This window comes from Colletotrichum fructicola (genome assembly GCF_000319635.2).
Source record: "Colletotrichum fructicola Nara gc5 chromosome Unknown KSG_Nara_v1_contig09, whole genome shotgun sequence".
In the NCBI taxonomy this organism is placed as follows: Eukaryota; Fungi; Ascomycota; class Sordariomycetes; order Glomerellales; family Glomerellaceae; genus Colletotrichum; species Colletotrichum fructicola.
Window position 1 is genome coordinate 3,784,483 of NW_027094059.1, and position 23,969 is coordinate 3,808,451.

General features: G+C 51.7%; 8 protein-coding genes across 8 annotated transcripts; 3 read left to right on the top strand and 5 right to left on the bottom strand.

Moving 5' to 3' along the window:
• Positions 1 to 497: 497 nt before the first annotated feature.
• Positions 498 to 2,166, top strand: CGGC5_v015409 (uncharacterized protein; the record flags this gene model as incomplete). Its single annotated transcript, XM_032024138.1, has 5 exons — positions 498 to 526; positions 609 to 778; positions 835 to 984; positions 1,156 to 1,765; positions 1,821 to 2,166. The coding sequence occupies 5 exons, from the start codon at positions 498 to 500 to the stop codon at positions 2,164 to 2,166; spliced, it is 1,305 nt and encodes a 434-aa protein (XP_031879258.1).
• Positions 2,167 to 2,937: 771 nt separating this feature from the next.
• DCW1-2 (Mannan endo-1,6-alpha-mannosidase DCW1) lies at positions 2,938 to 4,571 on the bottom strand (the record flags this gene model as incomplete). Its single annotated transcript, XM_032024137.1, has 4 exons — positions 2,938 to 3,516; positions 3,584 to 3,828; positions 3,900 to 4,385; positions 4,475 to 4,571. The coding sequence occupies 4 exons, from the start codon at positions 4,569 to 4,571 to the stop codon at positions 2,938 to 2,940; spliced, it is 1,407 nt and encodes a 468-aa protein (XP_031879259.1).
• Positions 4,572 to 8,324: 3,753 nt separating this feature from the next.
• CGGC5_v015411 (uncharacterized protein) lies at positions 8,325 to 9,185 on the top strand (the record flags this gene model as incomplete). Its single annotated transcript, XM_032024136.1, has 1 exon — positions 8,325 to 9,185. The coding sequence occupies one exon, from the start codon at positions 8,325 to 8,327 to the stop codon at positions 9,183 to 9,185; it is 861 nt and encodes a 286-aa protein (XP_031879257.1).
• A 1,969-nt stretch (positions 9,186 to 11,154) lies between these two features.
• Positions 11,155 to 12,039, bottom strand: CGGC5_v015412 (uncharacterized protein; the record flags this gene model as incomplete). The annotated part of the gene is made up of 3 exons (XM_032024135.1): positions 11,155 to 11,651; positions 11,737 to 11,814; positions 11,898 to 12,039. 3 exons carry the CDS (start codon positions 12,037 to 12,039, stop codon positions 11,155 to 11,157), a joined length of 717 nt encoding a protein of 238 aa, XP_031879175.1.
• Positions 12,040 to 12,559: 520 nt separating this feature from the next.
• Positions 12,560 to 13,299, bottom strand: CGGC5_v015413 (uncharacterized protein; the record flags this gene model as incomplete). The annotated part of the gene is made up of 3 exons (XM_032024133.1): positions 12,560 to 12,948; positions 13,014 to 13,091; positions 13,152 to 13,299. The coding sequence occupies 3 exons, from the start codon at positions 13,297 to 13,299 to the stop codon at positions 12,560 to 12,562; spliced, it is 615 nt and encodes a 204-aa protein (XP_031879238.1).
• Positions 13,300 to 15,290: 1,991 nt separating this feature from the next.
• Positions 15,291 to 16,309, bottom strand: CGGC5_v015414 (uncharacterized protein; the record flags this gene model as incomplete). The annotated part of the gene is made up of 2 exons (XM_066153258.1): positions 15,291 to 15,670; positions 15,763 to 16,309. 2 exons carry the CDS (start codon positions 16,307 to 16,309, stop codon positions 15,291 to 15,293), a joined length of 927 nt encoding a protein of 308 aa, XP_066007352.1.
• A 1,049-nt stretch (positions 16,310 to 17,358) lies between these two features.
• On the top strand, positions 17,359 to 18,945 carry CGGC5_v015415 (uncharacterized protein; the record flags this gene model as incomplete). The annotated part of the gene is made up of 4 exons (XM_066153259.1): positions 17,359 to 17,776; positions 17,854 to 18,275; positions 18,396 to 18,780; positions 18,842 to 18,945. The coding sequence occupies 4 exons, from the start codon at positions 17,359 to 17,361 to the stop codon at positions 18,943 to 18,945; spliced, it is 1,329 nt and encodes a 442-aa protein (XP_066007353.1).
• A 1,450-nt stretch (positions 18,946 to 20,395) lies between these two features.
• Positions 20,396 to 21,703, bottom strand: CGGC5_v015416 (uncharacterized protein; the record flags this gene model as incomplete). The annotated part of the gene is made up of 1 exon (XM_032024131.1): positions 20,396 to 21,703. One exon carries the CDS (start codon positions 21,701 to 21,703, stop codon positions 20,396 to 20,398), a length of 1,308 nt encoding a protein of 435 aa, XP_031879240.1.
• Positions 21,704 to 23,969: the final 2,266 nt, after the last annotated feature.

Here is a 23,969-nt window from a genome sequence, read left to right on the forward strand (position 1 = left end):
TGCTTCACACCCAGGACGAAGATATTTCCGTTTCTACAGAATTGTCAAATAGTCGAGGGAGGCACGAAAAGGGGGCCCGTCTGGGGGACAAGACTGTGCAGGAATCGGACACCAGCTCGTTGAAGTCTATCCCCAAGACGGACTGGAGACCGGTCAGTCTCCGCCTCGAGGAGAAACAGATTCCCTGGACAATACCTGCAGAAAAGATATTCAATGGGTGGTGGCTTGAGATTTTCTGCTGTTGGCTCAGTATCGCCTCTCTCGGTGCCCTAGTTGTACTCCTCTACGGATTTAACGACCAGCCGCTGCCCGACTGGCCATCGGGCATCACTGTCAACACGGCGGTCGCGTTTATATCAACAGTGGCAAGAACTGCATTCACCGTCCCGGTGGCTGAGGGGCTGTCTCAATGCAAGTGGAATTGGTTCAAGAAGAAGCCGCGACATTTAAGAGATTTCGACCTATTCGACTCGGCTTCTAGAGGGCCTTGGGGCTCAATGAGCCTGTTAATCCGCACGAAAGGATGGTAGGTTGAGCATGTCTACTACGTTGTCGACAACGTTGAATACTCCTTATCGTAGCTGTATACCTTACTGACAGCACCATAGGGGAGTTGGCATTCTCTCAGCTATCTTACTCGTGTCCGCTGTTGCTACCTCGACCTTGACTCAGTCCGCTATTTCGTATCCGGAGCGAAACATCACAGGCACGAGCGAAGAGCAAGCTACGGCATGGAGGCTTGATGGTTACATTGAGAGGCTGGGCGACGGCGGACTCAGTAAGATCAAGTCCAGATTTTGGCATTTGTCATACTGATTTCCCGTTTCCGAGTAGATGAATTCGAGCCCCGGTTGTCGCGAGCTATGGCACAAGCCATTTTTCAACCCGTAACGGTGACGCTTGATATCAAACAGCCGTCTTGTCCGCAAAGCGACTGCACGTGGCCTCGCTTCAGCACGATTGCTGTATGCCATAATATAATCAGTAGGTACCTAGTTGAGATACCTAGGTAGTCCATTTATCACGTCTTCAAGGAGTTGGATCACCAAGTTAGACTGCAGACACACATATTACGATCATTTGTATTAATTGCTGACCATTTCTTCCTCATGAAATCCCCGTTATATAGCGTGACTAATTCATCTCTTACGCTAGATGTCACGGATCTGCTCAAAGTAGCCAAGAACGAATATTCTACAACATCACTAACACTTCCCAACGGGGTTAACATGACAGCCGACGAGACTGACCGCGTAATCGTCGAGTCGAGAGAGCCGATGTCTGATTACAACCCCGATATTCTCTTGTCTAGAATTATCAATTACTCAATCATTTATTGGAATGGTACTCTCAAAAGGCCTCAAGCAGCCGACGTAGTAATGCACTGGTGTGTCAACACATATGATGCGAAGATGGAGAACAACAAACTCCAAACGCCAAGAATGCTATCGCATACGGAGTGTGAAAGGTCAGAGTCTGCTGGCATCTGGTTGAGCTCACCGGCCGAAAACTTTGCGGCGAACATTATTGGGGGGGTGCGAATCACCCGTGTGCTGAAAGAGGCTATCACCGGCGAGAGTGTCGGGGATCCAACCAAACGTATCACGACTGGCAGCGATAGGCTTCTACACGCCATGGCCGAAATCAAGTTCGAGTATGACGGTAGAGATGAAGAAGAGCCACCAACGGAACAAGACCTGCAGAATATTTGGTGGGCAGCCATCGACGGGATGGCGGAGAACATTGAGACAGGCCTTTTGAATTTGTAGGTCTACCATTTCCTACTGTGCAATTGTGACTACTGACGTCAATTTGATCAGTTTGCTGGGAGATGACGGGAAAGTCGTCGTGGGTACTGCGTGGACTAAAGAAACTTACATCAAAGTCCGCTGGGAGTGGTTAACCTTTCTGGCCGTTCAGGTCTGTCTTTCTGTCATAATCCTGGTCATGATAATCTGGGAAACTGCCGTGGCCGACGTCGACATCATCAAAAGCTCAACTCTGCCAGCACTGTTCGCTATTAACTCTGAAGAGTTAGCGAATATTGAGCATAGATTCGAGGAGGGAGAACCTTTGGTTGAGAAAGGTCACCAGCAAGTAGTCCCTCGCGGAATCGGCGGACAACTATACAAAACGGGGGGCAAATGGATCCTTCGATCAAGATGATCTTAGTACTTCTTCCTCGGTAGCCTTTTACATTGAGAAGAACTTGAATCATGAGAACTCTTGACTCTCAATGACTGGTTGTATTTCTCGATGACATCATGAGATCAGATGTGTCCCGGAGTTGACCATTGTGACTATCCGTGCTTCCGATGTTCGGATGCGACATAATCGTAGAAGGGCGAAATTGATCACCATGGAATATCGCGATTACCCCGAGAAGACTTGCGTAGCTTGGTAAGAGCAAGAAAAGGCGCAGTCAGCGAGCCTGACTGACACTGCGTCTACCGCCCAACGGTCGAAGAGCCGCATGTTTCCTCTGCCCACCCTCTACACGCGACATGGCAGAACATTGCCCTTCATAAATCTGCCACCCTCTAGGCGACAAACTTCCAATTCAAGATTGGGCACAGATAAAGTTCATCATCAGCAAGCACCACCCGTGCAGCGTAGGTACTCTACATCAGACCAACGCCGCGAGCGCCACCGGCACCAATATTGGCGTATCCCGGAGTAAAGTTGGCGGTGGCTGTTCACATCTTGCTCACGCTCCATCAGCATTGTACAATTCACAAAGTCAGCCATTAGGCCACATCAGTACAACTGGAAAAAAAAGAAAATTTGTCTTGTCCAGTTATCAACAGAGGTAGTAATGATAATCCCCTCTCCTCGGTGTACCCAGAACGCCATGCCATGCGCATCCAGATAATGTAATCCCCAACAAAATAAAAATCATACAATGCCCTGTCATACCCTGAGACCACCCTCGGCACCTTAATCGACGAAGCTCATCCATCCCCACGTGCCCAAACCACCCGCAAGCACCATAAACGTCAAGATACCCGCGCCCGCCTTGTCCGCCGTCGTGATCGGCTCCTGCTCGATGCGGTCCTTGGAGTTACTTCCCGCATTCACGTCGCCCGCCGAGATACCACCGGTCGAGTTCGTCACAGGCGGCGCGGCGTCGTCGATAAGCAGACTCGACACCGCAGCGAGCACGTTCATGGCCTCGCCGGCGCCGGAGGTCTTGTCGGTGGCCGGGTCGACGAAGACGCCGTCGTTCCAGTAGAAGCCGCACACGCGGCCCGTGGCGCCGCCGGTGCACTGCTTGACGGCGGCGGCGGTGGAGGTCTTGAGGACCGGGTCGATGGTCGGCTTCATGAAGGGCGCGACCTGCGTGACGACGGCGAGCCAGCGGTGCACGTAGCCCTTGAAGGACAGCATGTCGGGCGTGCACTGGCCCTTGCGGCCCTCGCAGGCGAGCTCGTAGGCGGTGTTGTTGGGGAAGAAGTTGATGAAGAGGGATTCGGTCATCTTCTCGATGCGGCCTTTCCAGAGGTCGGAGCCGTTGGTCTGGGGGTTGTGTTAGTGTTGTTCTTTGATGGTATAAAATCTGCAAGACAGGTGGTGAGAGACATACGTAGTTGTACATGAAGGCGGCGCCCTGGGTCAGGATGGCGGCGTTGTAGGAGAACTGCTGCTTGTTGACGTCGGTGCAGTTGTGTTCGACGTGGCCTCCGTCGTAGACATTCCAGCTCTCGTGATCAATGTAGTTGACGCTCCAGAGCCAGTCCCAGGTCTCCTCGGCGTACTTTGCGTAGGTCGCGTTGTTGGTGTAGCGGGCGAGGCGGGCGCCGATGTTGAAGAAGCATCCGTTTGCGATGGCTGTGCCTCATGTTAGCATGTCACTCGTCTTCCCAAAGTTTTGTGATTGGGCGAAAGGAGGAGAAACGCACTGTTCTTGTAGTTGTATCCGGCGTTGGAAAAGGGCACCTGCCATCTCAGACCGCCGCCGCAGGTGGTGTCGTGACGATCGGGGCTCGCCTGGGTGGTCCAGACGGCCTGGGCAAGGGCCAGCCACTGGGGCTTGTTCTCGGGCGGGTTGGGGAACTTGTTCTCGGCGGCGAGCATGGCGGACATTCCCCAGAAGCCCTGGTCGTCGTTTCCGAGGGAGGCGGTGTGGTTCGGGGGCATGTAGTCGGCGTTGGGGCCGGTCTGGTGCAGCATGCCCTCCATGATGAGGTCGTTGTAGGTCGAGTCGCCGGTGAGCTTCCAGTAGTCGATGTAGGTGCCCATCATGGCGCCGCCCTCCCACCAGTAGTAGTCGCCCTTGTGCTCGGTGGGCGGGCCGGGCAGGATACCGGGGATCTCGCCGGATTCGTTGCCCTTGTAGAATTTCATCAGGTCGTAGGCGAGGTTTTTGGCGGCGGACTTGATGTTGTCTGGGCCGGGTGTTAGTGGGGTTGGTTTTTTGGGTGAAGGCGTAGTCTTGGTCCGTTTGCACCGGGGATGCGACGGAGACTTCACTCACCTTTGCTGTCGATGCTGTAGACTTGCGCGCTGGCGGCGGGGAGGCTTCCTACGAGGAGAAGCGCCGCCGAGGCGACTGTAGCGAGTGATGTGACCATGGCGATGTGCCGGTCGGGTTTGGGTTAAAAATGGTCAAAAAAGACGCCCAGTCTTGTGGTGACGATGAAAAAAAAGGTGAGAATCGGCGGGGGCGGTCGATCGGGTGGGCGATTGCAGGTTGTTGGTCGGGTCGTCGAGGTAGCGAACGTGTCGAATTGAAAAATAGCGAGCGTTGAAAGTAAAAATTCGTTACGAGAAGCGATTAATCATGGCCGACTTTGCCAGAATTATTTTCGTGAATTGAAGGCGCCGCGAGTGTGTTCGTATTAGTCGTCGGGGTTGGTGCCGGCGGCGGCGGTGGTGTGTTTTTCTGGGGCGGGTTGGTTGAGGTTTTGCAGCGAACGAGTGACTGTCGCCGGCGTTGTTGTTGGTGGTGAATGGTGAACTGGGAATGGAGACAGGAAAAAGCAGGAACAGAATCGAGAAGCCCGGCAGCTGCGCGGGAAAAGGGGGGCACGGGAGTGTATATCTCTTGTTGTGGCAGAAATACCAAGACTTTTTTCTATTGCCAAGGCTTGAAAGAGGACATTGAATGGATACTCTCTGTCTGTCTGCAGGTAGGGGCATCTAGGAATACACACACCCATCACAAAAACAGACATGGACACACACCACCGCACACAACAACAACACAGACCACAGACCACAGGACCACAGACCACGGGAAGGCAGGGACGACGGGACAACAGACTCAGGTCAGATCCAGGACGAGCAGGGCAGCACACAGGCAGGATGACGCGGTGAATTTGTGCTGGTGGCCGCCAGCGTCTTGGTATTCTTGGTACGGTCTTGGCCTTCTGGGCATCGGGGCTGTGCAGCAAATGAGAGACGGCGCCGACGTTGGACAGAGGAGTCGCCTTTTCTCGCCAAAGTGCACCCAAGACGAACAGCCGCCCTGCCCTGGATGGATTGCCACGGGTGAACCAGGCTGATTGGGTGCTTCGGTGCTCCGCGACGGATAGGGTCTGGCCACGGCACGTTGCGAACAAGGTTTGACTCTTCGGGCCTTTGGGGAGTGAGGGCGTCTGCATCTATCTGTCTGCAGTTGACGGTGTTGAAGATTGATGAGGGCTAAAAGTTACACTCGCAGGCAAGACGTAGCTTCAGCCTCAAAGCCTTACATCAGTCAGTGCAGGTGACAGGTAGAGACAACAGACGAACCCAGGGCGCTCTTGAGACGGACGAGAGTGCTGGGCTGGGAAGAGGAGGCAAGGAGGCAACCACCAGCAGCCAGCAGGTCGGATCACCAAGCCCAGCCATCCCTACCTCTGGAGAGCATTGCCAAGACTCGTCATTCCAGGGCAAATACGCGGGGAGTTTACGGCCACGACGGAGAGGGGCTCGGGCCTGTCACGACTCACGGGCTTGACTGGTCAAGACAGGAGTCAATCAAGGGAAGTGGGCAACTCTGCTGCTGCTGCTGCTGCGGTGTTGACTGGTTCAGCTCTCGCCTTGACGATCCCATGGTGAAAGGGTGGATGCTGCAAGAGATGGATTCAGGGGTCGGTGAGAGCTAAGACTCAGCAGCGCCTTGGCGATGCGATGGCGTCTCAGAGCCACTTGCGACGGGGCGAGTGAGTGGGTTGGAGATGGAAGGCGAGACTCTCAGGCGGAGAAAAAGAATTGAAGTCGATAGTGAGTTGCGATGATCGTCCAAAGGGACACCGGGTTCGGGTAAGAAGACCGTTGGAAGAATCAGGTACGGATAATCAAGGCGAAAGAAGAGCAGCAACAATGGAAGGAGCCGGACAAAGCGTGGCACCGCAGCCCACTGAAGTAACTACCAGACTATCTGTATCTGTACCTTAAGGTAAGGTTAAGTTGTCGCCTGCATCTGATCTGACTTTAGTCGTCCACTGGGCGCTGCCAAAAAGTCAGATACGAAGCGAAGCGACGTCTGATGGCTTACTGCTGCAGATACGGTCGCTGGGAATACGCGCAAACGAGCGCTCGCTGAGGGAATGCGAAAAATCATGGAAGAGGCGAAAGGAAGCAGCCCTCCCTTTTCCCATCCCTCTTGCGTCTTATGCAGGAAAAAGCCAAGGCATTGTGTTGTTTATGTGCGCCAAGCAAAGCGATCGGGACAGCCAAGGCAGATCACACGACGGCAGAGAGCGGCGCGGGGCCACCGGTTGCCGCGGGCGAGGTCTCGTTTGCGATGCCGCTGGTAAAACGCCCGACATTCGACGATCGTTTGGGTTCAGGCCCAGACGTCTGGGCAGGGACGGGATTGCGTGAGGCTGGGCATCCCAAGACTTTTGGCGGTGATGGGTGAGGGTAAAGATGAAGTGAGATGAGAATGACAGTGAAGGTGAAGTGAGAGGATTAAAGTGGCAGTGAATGTGATTGGCTGGAGAGGTTGGAGATGGGAGGAAGGAACGACCCTTCAGTGAAAATCCGGAGGGAAGGTGCAACTCTCCAGCTCTCTCCAGAAGGAAAGACCCGACGAAGGGACTTGGGGACCTCCCACTCACCTTCCCCAGCGCTTTCCCTGAGTTCTGGTTCTGGAACACCAACTTTCGTCGAGGTACGTACCTGCCATCAATAGCACTGAAAATATATCCACACTGTGCTTTCTCCACTACGATGGAGCAAGCCCAGTGGCCAGCGATGCCAAGACCGACGGGAATTTGGATGGAACGCTCAATTTCCAGCGCCTCAAATAGGGGGCTCGCGGACAGTGACAACAAGACATGAGCGCACACAGTACGCAGAGCCAATCAGATGGGGCTCGCCCAATGGCAATACAGAAGCGACCCCCGACGGGCATCGGCAGCGCCAAGACTCCATACAATTAGCGCATTGCGGAGGGCGACGCGCCCCTGAAGACTGCCCACCGGCGCCCGACACCTCCGGATGCCTTCACTTCCTTTTCTGTCTTTTCTTCCTATATCACATGAGGCTGATGACACCCTTCGGTTGCAAATACTGGGCAACGCGCTACAGCAACAGATCCTTTGGAAGACAGAGACGAATCTCACGAGCCTCACACTCTGCGGCAGATGCTCTTCTGAATTTTGCCCGATGCTCTCGTCGGCAGGGTTCCTCACACTTTACACCCAAGCGCCATCAACCCTGTCCAGCTGATCCTCCCATCTTCCGAGATTGCATGGGCCGACCAACCCGCGGCCAAGATTCGCCAGGCAAGCCCTTCCGTCACGGCGAATTCTTGTCCTCCGAGATTCCGGACATATCACCGCAAGTGCCCTGCTCCACACGGGGGCCGGCCGGACGAGATCCGCGACGCTGTAGGGCCAGAGACCAAGTCAAAAACTTCCTTCAATGCCTTACAATTCAAGCACCGCAGAGTTGAGATCAACGTCGGAAGACAATGACAAGCAAGTGCTGCATTACAATACGTCGTCGCTGGAGCAACCTGCCACACGATGACAACCTGCTTCTGAACCCCCACGCTCACAAGTGACGACCCCCAACTTTTCTGCACTAAACGCAGACTCTCCTGCATTACTGCGTTCTCACCGTCAGCCTGTCCCAATGTTTTCGAATACATCTCCGTGCTTACGTGAGAATTAACCTCACAAAATTCGGCCGCATTCTCGTCAAGACTGGGCAACTGACATCCAAGACATTCCCTAGAATAGTCGCCAATGCGTGCTTCGAACTGCCGGCCAAGACTAAAGGGCAATTGCCAACCTGTTTTAAAGTACCGTGGAATTCAACGCCCATGACCCGGTTCCCACTGGCATGCCCAGACTACGTGCCGTCCATCTATACATCTCTCATCGCCGAGGATGTCTCCCTCAGACCTCACTTGCATTCTCATGGGTCTAGCAGGCTATCAATTCCTCAACCGTCTATCGCATTACGTCGTCAAGCATTGCAGCCCTTCATTCTACGCAGCCCTAGAAAAAGACCGATCTTCCAAACTTGCCCCTTACTTCGTCTTCCCCCTCGGCATCCTCTTGACCCTCGTCTCCACCCCCATATGCTTGCACGCATACAGCAATACGCCTCAAGACACAGACACCTTCGGCGTCCAACGACCCTTCACAACAACCGGCAAGATCTGCCTAGCTTCTCGCGGCATCCTCTGGGTCTCTGAGCTGCCACTTCTCGCCTACTCCCCCGAATACGTCACTCATCATGTCCTTTCTCTGGCTTCTCTGCTTCTCGTTCTCGTGCGGAGCATGCCGCGGCGGCCAATATACCTGATCTACGCGGGCCTGATAACCGAGCTGTTCTCTGATAACGTTGCGCTCTTGAGGCTGCATGGGCGCCATGCGGGTTCCTCTTTGACTTTCAGAAGGGCGATGCTCGCCAACGTTGTTGGGATGGTCTTGCTACGGATTCTGCCCATCGTCTTTTTTACGGCAGGGATGAAGAAGACAAGCCCCGACTACATGGGAGGCATCGTGATGTACTGTGTCTATCTCCTCCGATTGTCATTTTTGCAGCTGAAGATCTTGGGACTCATCAAGGGCAACTTGGATCAGGGAACTCTGATTCCAATTTTGGGAAAGCGGGCGAGGCAAGCGCTTGCCAGCTGGATGCCTCGACCGAAGGCCCTCGTCTTTTGTGCTGCGGTTACGATTGTACTATCCTCCGCAATCGAATACTTTGCCGGCTCTCAATCTCTCATGGGCGAAGTCTAGAATGACGACGATAGGCATCTCCCAGCCACAGCCCCCTTCACAACTGCGATCTGGTCATGGCATGAACCACTGTCAAAAATATGTCAAACCGACACTAAAGTAAAAGGAAGCATCAACTCACACGCCACGAACATTAAGAGATATTGACAGAGTGTAATTCTGGAGGAATAATAATAGTTGTCCTAGAGAAACGCATCAGACTAAAATATTCTTTTGCCAAGGTTCATTTCCACCTGCATCTACCGTTCATTCTATCGGTTCTATGGGACTCCAAGTGAATTGGTCTACGTACTCACACGCACGCCGGCCACAAAAGAACGCCGAGTCCATATTCCCAGAGGCAGTGATAGGTACATAGGAGAAGCACTTCAGGCGTGTGAGATCCCCCAAAATCAAATTGCCGGGGGGCTCAAGACACAATGAACGTTCAAAGTCGACCGCGACTTACCCGCTGTCTCTATCGAAAAGAGTCACGTTTTTGCGTAGACCTATGACGTTCAGATCAGCCCTTTTGAGAAATTCGCCTTGATATTTAATACCCTCGTGGCCCGCATGCTCGATCATGTGCACTTTCTCCGTTCTCGCGCATTCTAGCTGAGGTGATACTTAACTAGCCATTTGATATACTTGCTCGGCCTTATCTGGAAGTGCGACATGGAGATCTTATCGCTTCATGTTAGTGTTGTCCCAGACTGATCCTTCATCGCAGCCGGAGCTGTCTGCATATTGGGGAGTCACCTTGGAATAGAAGTACCGCAGGTAACGTAGCCAACATTTACTAATCTTCTCTTCTCATATTGAACTGTATCTTTCCTTTCACCCTTCCTATGTGGAGCTGTATTCTATGAGAGTTCCTTCTAGGACTTAAGAACCACCTCGCGAAATACGGATTCATTCTTAAACTGGCCGCCGCGTACCTATTTAGCTCAAAAATACATTTAATAGACATGATATATGTAGAGTCCTTGCTTGCCTGATGGACATTTTTGATGCTTCAGGGTTTGTAATGAGATGCTGAGCGATAGTTAGAACGTCTTGGAGTGATTTTGGAATAACTTATTTTGCGTGTCATGATGATATATGATTAGGGCAGAGATGACCTGGGGGAAGGAGACACACCATAAAACGGGCTCATGGCATGGGAGCCAGAAGACAATACTTCTAGATTGCATTGACCTGATCATGCTTTTGCTCGGGTGGCCCATTAGCACTTAAGCGTCTATGGTGGAGGGGGTTATGTGACGCCTCTGAGCTGGAGAAGGAGCGCAGAAAGCGATGGGCACTAATACGGCATATGGAGAACGATAGTTCGTAGCGAAAGAAACCGTCTCCAATTTTACTATAGCACCGTTGATTATTTTTGTAGGGTCTCGCCGTTTCGGAATGTACCGCGGATGAAGCGGCTGATTGAAGGAATCACGAGCAAATTCGTTCAGCGGACAAGTTGTCCCTGTTGCTCTGCCTTGGTCAGGCCAAAAAGTGGTGATAGATACTAAAATCCGTGGCGACTGGGTAATGCTCTCTGCAGTAAGTGTTTGTGATTATTCAAACGTTTCTCTATCTGTTTCCTTTTTGTCCTTTAGTTCTTCATTAGTTACTTTTAACTTATTTCTTGACTTGTGGCAAATGGGGTCGAAGGCAGGTAGAATAGCTATTCATTGATGTGGTGTATAGCAAGCTCATCACAGCAATTATGCGAAGGTAAGTACGAATCCTGGAGTCCAATAGTGAAGGGTTAAACAAGCTGACGATTTGAAATGATGCATATGAGTATTTCTGGGACATATAATCTAGTATTACTCGACATTTTTCCGCGCAACTTAGCCCTTTTCACTATGCATGATCCGCTTGACACAGAAAGTAACTCCGGCGTTGATAAAGAACTCTTAAGTGATCAATTGAGCATCTAGTTTGCGTTTTTCAATGGACCTCCAGCCTCCTTCCTGAATATCTCACACATTACTTGAACTCATAGACGCGGTTTAACATCAGACATTGTAGGAGGTTTATGGTCGTGTCGCTGAGATATAATGCTCATGGCGTCGTCAGCAACAGCATCGGAGCTGCTCTCACTAACCATTTCCCAGTCGCCCTGTGTGTTGAAGAATACTGTCACTTGCGGGTGTTCGATATATGAGTATTCATACGTGCTTGTATTAGTAGCGTTCACATTGAATGAGGTTCGCGCCTCGGCATCTGCAAAGAACAGCAGAACCCGGCCGCTAGGGGTGAGAGTGTGCTGTCCAGGTGGTGGTGTACTCTCAGCGGACGTAACGTAGATGGGCGTTGAGCGGTTATGAATAGTTTTGAAGACTAGCGCAGAGGCGGAGGGTTTGTTGATGAAAAGCCATCCATTTGAAGGGGCACTTTCACTGGGATTTGGTGTTTCTATGGTCCAGTCTTTGAATAGTGATACGGCTTGGCCAAACTTGATAGGAAGGGGGTATATGCTAGGCGAGACGTAGGCTATGCACGCAATGATGTCAGCCGTCAGTCACTTACAAGTTCTTTTATCTGGTTCGAATTTTTGAGTGAGGAGAAGGATACATACCGCCTTCGGCGAAACCAGTTTTGCAAGCTGCAATCTTATAGTCATCGTTCCATGACACGGTGTTCAATGGTACAGGGTCTGAAGACGAAGGTATCACATTAGATCTGTCTCAAGCATTTTGGGCCACTTTTCATATGGCAAAGGAGTGACTGATTAAATACCTTCGTGGGTGGCAATGACGTTATACGACACCTTGCTGTAGTTAGACGTGACGCCGAAGGCGGTGCAGAGATTCATCTTCCCATTCCGGAATTGGCGGACCCATTTCGCGTCAAGTATTACAGTTACGGTGTAGGTCGTCATGGTGCGCAACACTGAGTATGAGGAAACGAAAGAGAGAAACCCGCAAAGCACAAGGGCATTCGATCTTAAATCAGGGAGATTACGACACCCCGTTAAATGCATCATTGTAGGGCCGCAGCCGGCAAATGATTTCAGCTGCGCCACTAGTCGCCCAAATTTCCTAATTTGTTACGTCACAGAAGCGCTGGTCTCGAAATTCCAATGATCTATAGCCAAGAATAGATTCAATCCGCCTGGCCGGCTTCAGAACAGAACCTCCACTCCCCAACACACTACCACACACCACCACCACCACTTGCAACGACAATAATTTGATGTCACATTCCAGTTCCGGACGTCAAGACATAAACACGGGATCCACAATATCTATTGATCTATCGCCTGAGTACCTAGCTAGTTTGACTTGCGGTCCCTGGGTGTAGGGTCTGAGCGGGGCACGGGAGGAGGTGGCCGATTCAACAGCAGCGGCTGGCCACCGATGGTAAGCTACTTCCACTTGAATCCTCCAGCACACTGCTGTTTACATGTCAAACCAGGTGCCGCCGCCGTCAAACTTGACAGTGGCTGATGTCTTTCCATCATACACGATCTCCTTCAGGTCTCCAGAAAAGTCGTCGATCATGGTTTCATCCTCATAGCTGTCAGAAAACCAGACGTAGACCTTTTGCTTGGGAGTGAGCTTCTCCTTGGAGTTCTTGGGCATGGGTCCGACGTGGCTGATGTAGATGGCCTTGAATTCACCCTGTATCTCCCGGTAAAGGACTGCTGCAACTTCGATCTGATTGGTGAACAAGAAGCCCGCGTCAGGCGCGCCGTCGTCGGGGTTGGTGGAGATGGACCAGTCCTTCTTAACCTCGGTCTTGCTGCCAAATTTGACGGCAATCTTGTCAGTAGAGGCAGTGAACTTCGCTGTATGGAGATGGGTTCTTAGCAAGCGGTCTCGTTGCGGGCGGAATAATAATTTTTCAACTCACCTCCATTGGAAAAGTTGTTGGTGCTACCGGCAATGCGATAGTTGTTTCCCCACTGGATAGTAACATTAGGCGCAATGTCTGTGGTTTTGTTTTATCAGTTTTGTCTAAGGCTAGCGATGTAGGGTGTAGCGAGCATACTGTGCGTGTACGCAACGACGTTGGAGAAGGTCGCGCTGCTACCTGAACCAACGGCCGTGGCAAAGCAGAGCTTCATTCCGGGGATCTTGGACCAGGCCGAGACCCACTTCGGGTCAACGTTAACAGTCAGGGTGTACTGAGAAGACATGGTTGAACGGGCGATATCTGATCTTTGACTTGGATTGTGTAAAGTATTCTGTTTGTTGTTGGAGGTTGAGAGAGACTGTGGTGAAACGAGGTAGAGCCCATCGCCTTCTTATAGGCGGCTCGGGATTTCAATATCACAAGGCCGTATTGGTCTTACGAGTGAATGTGCCTTCGTTGAGCTCAATGATTGTGGTCAGGCTGGGCTCGACGATGTGATCACATTGCACGCAGCGCCTCGTTGCTTGCAAACATCGCCCACTATTGACGTTGAAGCTGTCAAGAAGTTCGCAGGTCGACGGATGTGGAAGTACCGCCAGACAATCCAGACCGTGAGAGGCGAGCTGAACTCAGACTTGCCATCCATCAACACCATCGCACCGTATTCGGAATGTACTTGGCGCTCCATAGCCTGTTGCATGAAGTTGATCTGAATGAAGGGCATCCAGAAAGTTACATCGGCTGTTCATTGGCTTACTAGTGACGCAATAGACTATTCACAATGTGATGAGGCAGAATCACGCACAGGGATGTTTTTACTGAGACATGTGGCAGCTACTACATAGATACAACCTGTAAGAGGGTGGTGTGACTTTCGTTACGTAGCCAGGTGGTTCTCGCTGATAACATGTTGTACATCTTGGTATCTATTTCGCATGCCCAGAATTAGATGATGTCTTGACTTCGAATGGGGTCTGCTACCTATGGGATTAGTCGAATGTGTCTTTCACTTGACTTTACCGCCTATTCTAGGCCCGTTGTATCCCACTTGGACATGGATTCTGTTGATTTGAGAAGGCTCACCGTTATACCTACGTCCAATTACGTTGTAAAGATCTGCATTCGCGATCGCACTACCAAATTCAACGTTTCGAACATGGCCTGATTTTGAGACAAAATCGAACGCGTAAGTGACTTGCTTCAAGTTGACGATCTCGGCCTTTCGAACTCCGCTGGAATGTATTCCTACTGTTCTATGGATAAGAATCAACTCACGCAATGTCCGGTCTTGACTGGACGTGTTGAGTGTGCATTTGTTGAGAATATGACTAGGCCCAAAGGGCTGTCACATTGAGTGCTGCCTTTGGTCGTGGCGAGCTGAGGAGAAGCTGAGCTGCCAATTATTGAGTTCAGTGTGATAAGTTTGCAGCCTGATGATACTTGCTTTGAAGTCAGCCAGCCACATCCGTCAGCCCAGGGTCAAGCAAGTGAATGCTCTGATGCTTACACAAGTCATCACCCTCGCTCAGTTGGGACGTCGTGTTTCTACGAGTGCAAGTGGACTGCGGCGGATTGCCGCTAGTTCCTCCAAATCCCATTGATCGCGAAACTTGCATTGGCTAGAAAATGTTGTATGTCTTTGCCTACTGGTCACAATCTCCGCCTCGTATGCAATGTAGTCCACTCTCTCGATGGGATATCGGATGATTCTGTAAGTACCGAGACACATTCTAGACCCATCAATTTGGGTTCGCCGAGCGGGCCGCCATCAACGTCCCGCGGGCTACCCCGCATGCCCGCAGTAGTCCCCATTCTGCATGCGGCATGGTTTTCCACTTGCAGAGCGCCAGGCCGGAATATCAGCCGCTGAACGCTATGATCCTTTTCTCCCTAGTCATTCTTGGTTCTAACCAGGCGGGGGGTGTATGTAAAAGTCTCTCTTATTTTAACCTGACTGTTAATAATTGAAATTTCACGATTAGCGATGGAGTTCCAATGACTATTGTTCATAAGGTATGCGCGGAATGGAAGATGTATTCAACGAGTAACATCATCTCTACCAAGAATAATAATCCGGCAATGCCGCGAGAAGGCAGACAAAATATTCACACTTGGCTGCCGGCCATGCAACGGACACTCTCTGTCTCAGCTTACTTTCAAGGGGACTCAGAAAGCATGCATACATGGCAAGCACAGGGCATGAGACAAGGCTCACAATGTCTCTATAGGAAAGGATTGACCATAATCATTCTTATCATAGGGCTAATTGACCTTCTACCCGGAAGCCGGCGCATTCTGCACCACTTTGATAATGAAGTCCTGTGATGTTGTCTGCAGAGAGGTTTCGTGGGCAACCTGAATACTAATTGTGGCAGTCCCTGGAGCAACACCAACGAGGCGCAGCTCCCTCGTAGGAGTAATACTTCCCCCAAACATGATTATTTTCGAGTCCTTCACTTGCACATTCGTGACCATATGCGCGTGTGGTTGGAAGCTGAACTTCAATATGCTTTCATGGCCAACGACAATTGTCGGTATGTTAGCCTTGTCGATGCTGACCCTTGAGACTATGTCCATAGGCATGCGTTGTGAAAGAAAAGTCTGATCGACATCTGATGCGAGCGCCTTGAAATCAATGGGGAATGTAGGTGATACTAGACGTTGGTTGGAGGGAAGAGTTAGCTTCTGCTGTTGTTTTCGATTTTATTTTCTCATTGAATTGGCAACGAGCAAGATGAATACTTACCGTCTGCTTTGCCGGTCTTTAAGGTGTTCTCCAAAACAACAAAAGTCGTCCATCGAGTCCAGAAGATGCTTGTCTTCGTTTGGTAGGCGTAGTTTCCAAACCCCTTCTCTGTCCTGGTCATGATGTTATGCCAGTTGCTTTGGAAAGCCCCGACGTGCCTTTTGAACGCCTCGGCAGCACTCGCGTAATCCTGGCATTGTAGAATTGTAAGACGCATCGAGAGAGGCTCATTCCCCCCAGAGGAGGCTGCAGAAGAGGAGAGCCCTCCAGATGCCGCCGTAGAAGCGAATGTCAGATTTAGAGTTTGCCGGAAACCAAGAGGTGTAAATACGGCATTCGATCCCCGGAGCTGCACAGCGATGCCAGGGAGGGCATTCTGGCACATAGAAACCAAGTTTCGGGGGCTCAAGTCGGTGCCCACTGCGAGTGTACTCCCAGCTTCTGGCGCTCGGTTTAGACCACCCTCCACGAACTTCCGCAAAGCGAGCTCACGTTGGGAGGTTGGAGCTTGCACGGGCGTCCGTACAGGGGCCTCGCCAGACGTCATGGCGATTCAAGATGAGGATTTGGAGCAAAGTGGAAAGAACGACTGAGCCGTGGTTGAACAATTGGAGAAGGAAAATAACACTGGTCAGGTTCAAGATTGGGCAAAGGGGCCATACTTTGTATAGCCATTTTCCAAGGTTTTGCAGCTGCACATCGCCTGCTGCAGTAAGATCAGCTGAGGCTTCCGCATACCCGTCTTGCTACCATTTCTCCAGAAACCCAATCGACTTAGCAGAACTCAAGATAGTTCCCTTGAAACAATCCTGGTTTCGTTTGTTTGCTGGTAATTCTAGCTGCCATAGAATTAGTTTCGATGTGATGGTGGCTTGTAGATAGGTGCTGGACTGAAACATTAGCTGAACTGAGACGTGTGTTCCATATGTCTCATTAAAATGCGCCTTTCGCCTCCAGAAATCCATCCTACCAGCCGCTAAAGCTATAAGCACGCCCCCGCACTATTAAGAAATGTTGTCGGAACCCCAGTGCGGAGTATCCAAATTTGGTGAATGAGATCTCCGTCGTGTACGTGCTTATCCTGCCGAGCTATTCGCAATTAAGTTGTGATTGTCTCCAGAGGCTTGCTGAAATGCCGGTGCTTCTAAGCTGTGATGGCGGCCAAGATCTCTAGCTGGCTCCTCTGTTCCAAAGCACCAGCCGTCGGCGAAGATGTGTGAAGTCTCGTCCAGACCCGGACAGCCAGACATAGTCCACATCCTCGCCTGGTCTAGTTGTCATCGTCGTCGTCGTCTCCGATCTCGTCTGACTGATGACTGTTGAGAGTACCGCTTCTGGAATGGGGTATACATCACGACTTCAATGTTAATCGGGTGAGCTTGCTTGTCCCATGTATTTATCAATCGCGTGTCGCCAACACACTTATCAAGTCAAACAATCTTTGTTCACCTTTTCCTCAGCTTTACCTGGCTTTTATCAATATATTGTGAGTCTTGCCCTTCAGTGATGGCTCAACCGGCGCTCAATGTGGAAACTATTTCCATTCCCTTCGTGAGCCGCCAACCCATATTTAGAGGCATAGGCACACTAGGTCTCATGAATGTCGCATCGGTGCAGAATGCCTTGACGACTACAGTTTGGTCGAGCAACTGGAACCCTCCTTTGCAAGGGGAGCCACCGGTTCCTTTCGCTCTCCAGATTGATGCTCAAAACCAGCTGAACCAGTTGTTCAACATTGAGGTCTCTTGCGACTTCGTCTTTCCACCTAACTGGCGCAACCCGCAAAACGGGGCAGGGTTCTTCAAGATTCATCTCACCAACCAGAATCACATCTCGCTATTGAGTGAGGTGCATCCTGTCCCGGCCCCTAATCCCGCCCTTCCAAAGCCGAACTCCTTTTCTGTGCAAGGCTTCAAACTGCAACCGCTTGTCAATGGGAATATCTTGGGACCATTCAAATCGGGAATCGATTGGACAATTTCAATCCTTAGCTGCAATGCTGTCGGATCTCCTGGTGGGTTGCTTTTGGCTCAATACTGACATTAATGGTACCAAACCGTGTGGACATCGTTACTGACGGATTGTCACCAGTTCCGAATCAGACAGTCGACCATGCTCCCGCTGTTCCTCTAGAAGCCTATTTCTTCGTTGGCCCTCTTCACGACGTCTTCTCACAATCTTTCCCTTATGCCCATCGTCTCGAGATCATTCGCAATAGTGTGATGGATCTTGCCACCTATGTCCAGACACATTCGACCATCGAGTACAAGCAAGCAGCCGCAAAGTACATAGCTCAAAACATCTGGACTATCCTCCCCACACATCTCGCGTACGACAACATCGCAGGGAAGGCAAGTTGTGGCTTTCTTAGCCATGGAGGAATACTGGAAATGACAGTTGTCTTCGGAGCGGCGAATGATACCATCAATTGCTACGATCTTGCTGGCATCAATCAAGCCTGGTGTGCTGCGCTGGGCATGGCTGACAACCAAGCACCCCCAAATGGGACCGCTGTGAGTACACTTCCCTTTCCTCTATTTTTTCCTTATCCTCTCGATTACTTGGGACAAGAGTGATGCCACTCGTGCCGTGCACCAATGGTTATTGACCAAGTGTTGTCTTTCTGCAAACAGGTTCTCGAAACAAGGTGGGTATATAGCGGAGACTGGTTCGGATATGTAACAGAAGGTCCTCTCTTTGGTCGAGCGGTGGGCGTGCCTGACGAGGAGATCAAATGCAACAATCCCTTCTGGGGTAATACAGGTGTGCCTTGGTACGGTCCGCTTGATTTAATGAATACCGACCGGCGGCCATTCAGGAATCATGCTTGGGTAGAAGTAGTCATGGAAGTTGGGCAGCCACGCAAGGTTCTCGAAACATGTCATGCCCGGGTGGACCTGGCCAACTTGGCCAACGTCACGTTGTGCCAAGCTGACATTGATCGGGATGACTGGATTGCGGTGGCCGTGAACACCGGGCATGATACCGCTGCCAATGTTGGCAAATGGAAACCAATCGGTACGTAATTGTTGTCTTCCTGCAGTCAGCATTGATCAAGAAACACCGCTGATATCTCTAGCTACTGACTATTATGGCAATGCAGAGGAAACAACTGCACCAGGTGTAACGAATACATATGTTGCGCTCCTATCGGAGAGCGGTCTTCAAGGAATAATTGGATGAAACAGGGAATTAAGCCTTCACCGAGAGACTCGTGACTTGCCATGTATGATGTAGTAGTTGGAGGAACAACTGCCTACAGCACCTGGATAGTTGGTTAGATTGATTGATACTTTGCAGATGATTCACAAATACTGGAACTGGCACCACACAATTATGGTTGCACAAGTCCATCTTGTTCGCTCTTTAGATTACAATTTGCTTTGTCCTGTGAGGGAAGTACCACGGGCCTAGCAAAACGTCAAAAGAAAACAACGAGCGCGCAATTCATAACGCATTGCAAAACGTAGTTTCCAGACAACTCCGGCGTGTTATGACGGCCTGATTAAGAACCACCACGCCCGCAAGTGACAGACTTCAACCTATTCTGCATTGGGCGCAGGTGCTTTTCTGCATCATTGCATTCTCACCATCAGGTTGTCCCAGTATTCACAGCTGCATGCTGAGGTGAGAATGAACCTCGGTAGCCAGTCACGTCGCTACATTCTTGTTAAAGATAGTGTTCATTTGCATGCCTTAAACTGCCGGGTGAGACCTAAGGGCGAATACGGACCTATCTTGAAGTACCGTGGGACTCTATGGCAAGTTCTGACTCTTATTGGCATTCCTGTCTGCCGTACCTCCATTCATTGCTAATTGCTGCGCATGGCTTCCTCGGACGTCATTTGCGGTATCAGGGGCCTGAAAGGCTACCAAATTCTAACCCGCTGGCCTACCATATCATGATTTCCAGCGCTGGGAAGCGCTGGTACTACTTGCTCTACGCCATCCTAAATTGAGATCGGGACGCAAAGCTCGTTCATGAGTTTGTCTTTCCCCTCGGATATCTTATCGACATCGTTCTGTACGTCTGCTTGCTTGCAAGTAAACGGCAAAAACTCTCATGAATCAGATATCTCGGCGTCTAACGACCATTCAACGCAGTCGACAAGTATTGCTCGGCTTTCTACGCCATCTTCCGATTGCATGAGCTGCCGCTGCGAGCGGACCCCCCCTTTTGTGTATTCAGAAGTACAATGTTCGCCAACTATGTCGGGATGGTCAGCCAACGGATTCTTCTCATCATCGTTCCGACCGCGGGATGCCCCAGCCAAAGACTCCCGTCATTTGTACTGCGGCTGCCATTGCATTGTCTTTAAGTATTCAATAATCAGCGGATTCTCAAATTCCTGCAACCAAACTCTAGGTTCGCAAAGCCTAGCATCTGCCAGCCACAATCCGCCCACGCTCGCAGCACAAGCCACTCTGAAAGACACATCAAAACGTCGCCAAAGAAGCAAGGCAGCATCACTTCACGCGTCACGAACATAAGAGATATTCAACTTGCGGAAACAATGTTCCAATGCTTGGTATCTTGGAAATATGTACAAGCCTGCATCCAGCGGCTGACAGTATACAGAGAAAAGAAGTATTTACTCAAAAGTACAAAACATACACCCCCAGGAATCCCCACTTAGGCAACGGTGGCACCGGTCAGGGTGAAGGAGTAGTCCATACCCTTGTTAGCGTCGCTGTTGGCGAGCTCGAAGCCGCTGTACTGGATTGGCTCCTTGGGCGTGTTGGCAATCACCAGGCTGGCCTCCTCGCCGGACTCGAGGGTCGCGGAGCCGGCGCCGTTGGCGAGCTTGACGTAGCGGCCCTTCTTGGTGCTCGCGTTGAAGAGGGACAGGGTGGCCGTGTACTCGCCGGAGGAGGTGACCTTGACCTCGACCTTGTCGCCGCTGACCTTGAGCGGGATGATGTTGGAGCCCATGTAGCGCGGCGCGCGGGCGCTCTTGACCTTGTACTCGGAGCCGGAGCCGTCGACGTTGGCAAAGTTGATGCGCGACTGCTCGGCGAGGAAGATGTCCTGCGCCTGCTTGTGGCCGATGTCGACATAGGCCATGCGGGCCCAGTAGGCGCCGACGATCTCGCCCGCGGTGCTGTTAGACGCGACGCGGTTGAGCGTGTGCAGCGGCGTCTCGTTGCTGCCCTCCTTGTACTGCTTCATCATCTGGTGCAGCGCGTCCTTGCCGAGCCCGCCGATGTTGTCCGGGTTGTTGGTGAGGTACGTCAGGAACGGCCACGCCTGGTAGTAGTTGCCCGAGTCGACGGTGCCGTCGACGATGACCTGGAACGAGTCGCCGAGGACCTTGTTGACCTCGAACTCGGTGCGGCCCTCCGGCTGGTTGTGCTTCTCGCGGGCGGCGGCGCAGAGGTCGGATGTCTGGTAGGTATCCGCGATCCAGTTGGCGACCGTCTCCCACCAGGTGCCCGTCGCGGCCTGGTCGACCCAGGTCTTCTGGTGGTAGTGCAGGCCGTGACCCCACTCATGGACGGTGACGCCGGCCATGGTGAGGTAGGTGTCGACGACCTCGAGCCACGCGGCGCCGGAGGCCTGCTCGGAGTGCATCACGCCCGCGGCGCTCTCGAGTGTCTTGACGGAGTAGACGTTGGTCTTGTACCAGGGGCCGGCGTCGGTCGCGTCGTCGAAGGACAGGCCGGAGGAGCGCCAGCCGAGGGTGTTGACGAAGCACTCGTAGGCGCCCTCGAGCATGCCGAGGGCCGTGGTGGCGTCGGCGTCCGAGGCGCCGTACACGCGGAAGTGGGCCGAGTCCTTGAAGGAGCTGCCGCCGGGGCCGGCCGAGGGCTGGGGAGAGAATTCGGCGGGCTCAGCGGCGCGAGCGACGACGGGGGTGCCGAAGCGCGCAGGCTGGGGGGCGGCCTGGACGCCGGTGAGAGCCAGGAAGACGGCGAGGAGAAGCTGGTTGGAACGGGCCATTTTGGACGATATTTATGGGGGAGAGTTGGTGGAAAGTGAATGTACTTTGTGAGTGTTGAAAAGAATGGACGAGATCGAAAATGAATGGACTGCAGAAAAGAATTATGCTTTTCTCAATGAAAGGACGGACGATACCAAGAGTTGATGAGATAGGACCTGCTGATCAAAGAGATCTTTCTTTCTCTTGAAGTTGCTCGAGGAGCCGCCATCTTTTTAACACAACCAGACGCCTCCATCGCCAAGACCTTCTAGTAAGGATTCATCCAAAAGTGCCGGAGGATTATGACGGGCTCGTTGGTGATGAGCGAGGCCAAGACCGAAGACGGGGCTCTCTGTGTAAGTCGTTTGGGCTGTTGGCGGTGTTGAACACCCCGGGGCCGTGGGGTCGCACCCAGTGTTTCCGAAAAAGTGAAGGTAATTTGCGATGAAACGGCGCGCAAGTCGCTCCAATCACGTTGTTTTTTCGTATTCCGCCCCCTTCACCCGTCGTGTCCTATTCCGCATGCGGTTTTCCTCCTTGCATCGATCTGCCAAAAAGAGAAGTCGAGTTTCATCCCCTAGGCTAGAGAGACTGAAATCTCGTGATTGATGGAATCAAGCTTACTTCTGGAAGGGCGAATACAGTGCCTTGTTCACGGTGGTTCTGCCATTATTTTGCGACGGTTGCAAAGACGGGCCAGACGTCGGTTGTCAGCCGCGATTCAAGTCACGAATGTAACAAGATTATACCAATATACGATTCCCCCATAATCCCACATCTTGAAATGACGATGGCCTCGCCTAGGCCCCCGTTGCGTCCAGGCCTGACGATGGCCTCATCGCCTCTCCCGTACCGTGCCACCCTCGCTTAAGCGCCGTTGGGCCTGTTAGTCAAAAGATCCTACCAGGGGGGCTCAGGTTCCACAACTCTCTGACACGGGCGGCTTGCCAGCGCGAACCCATGGCGGCTGACAGCGTTCGGTTCCCCATAAACAATCTAAATGCTCGGAAAGTTCTCCTGAAGCTTACTGCGTAGGTTGATTCTTAGTTTACTCAACACTCCCGAGTTCTTGGTATTGAGGCGAAAATTCCCCGATTTTTCTTCTTTGGCTCGGCTACGGTCTGCCTGGGTTGCGTTGGATTTAAGTGTGTGTGTGTTGCGCTTGCTTTGGGGGCCAAGCTAACGTCCAATGCGCTTGCAATTCTGCCCGTTTCAAACGATCGCTTTGATCATTGAGAGAACGCTGCGGTTGCGTCTTAATTGAGATTTTGCTATTACTATGTATGTTCGGGCGCCGGTGTAACATACCTAAATGATAAAAGAGCAGCACGGGTGCGCCGGGTGCATCTCTCGATCTTTACGGCGGATGCCCCCAGATGCTTAAGCGAACGCTCTCAACACAGTGGCAGCCGAGTCATGGCAGCTGTCATTGGTCTCGCAATTTACCCCTTCAATGTTGCGGGATCCCGCCGGTATGAGAATACGGGGGAATAAGGCTATTTTATTACAAAGAGTTTATTTAAAGTCTGAGTTCTTAGTTGGCAAGTCTGTCAATTGGCTAGGCCGAAGACTCTGAGTCTGGTGAGGGAGAAACTTTCGCCTCAAACATCCATGAAGGCACACTTCATTTGCGGGAATAATTCCTCCATATTGCCAAGGCGACTGCGGCAAAGCCACAATGGCGGTGTCCAGTCCAGACTCCAGTGGTGCTGTTGCTGGAAACATTCACGCCTTGTCGTTGGCGAGCGAGTATGCTCGGAGTCTGGTCCTTGATCACCAGGTTCTGGCGGAATCAGTCGTCGGAACAGTCCGCAGGTGCAAGGTTCTAGATCGATCCCACTGTTTACAAGTACTGAGTTGATCGCCCACATCCGCTTTGATACGAGGAACGTGACTAGGGAATCACCAGAAATTTTTAGACAACTAGCTCGGTGTACGTAGTTTGAGCAGGAAACAGACTGGAACTGGCTTTCAAGCATTGGGTAATCACGACTTGTGGTCGTCAAGTTGATGCGGAATCCGACTCAGGCTGCAACCCCCTAGCAATACTCCCTTTGCAGTTCATGCTGCGGTGGAATCCACCCCCACTTGTCGAGCCTCTTCGTGTTGGAACCCTCCGGGTCGGGCTTTCTCCTAGTTCCCGACACTCAGGATACACCGGACTTTCTCAGGACTAACAGCCACACTCAGCGCAAAATCCGGGTGGCTTCTTTGTGAGACACGAGATCATATTACCGGTATTGCCGGTACAATTCTAAGGGCCTGTAACATCACTCCTATATCTCG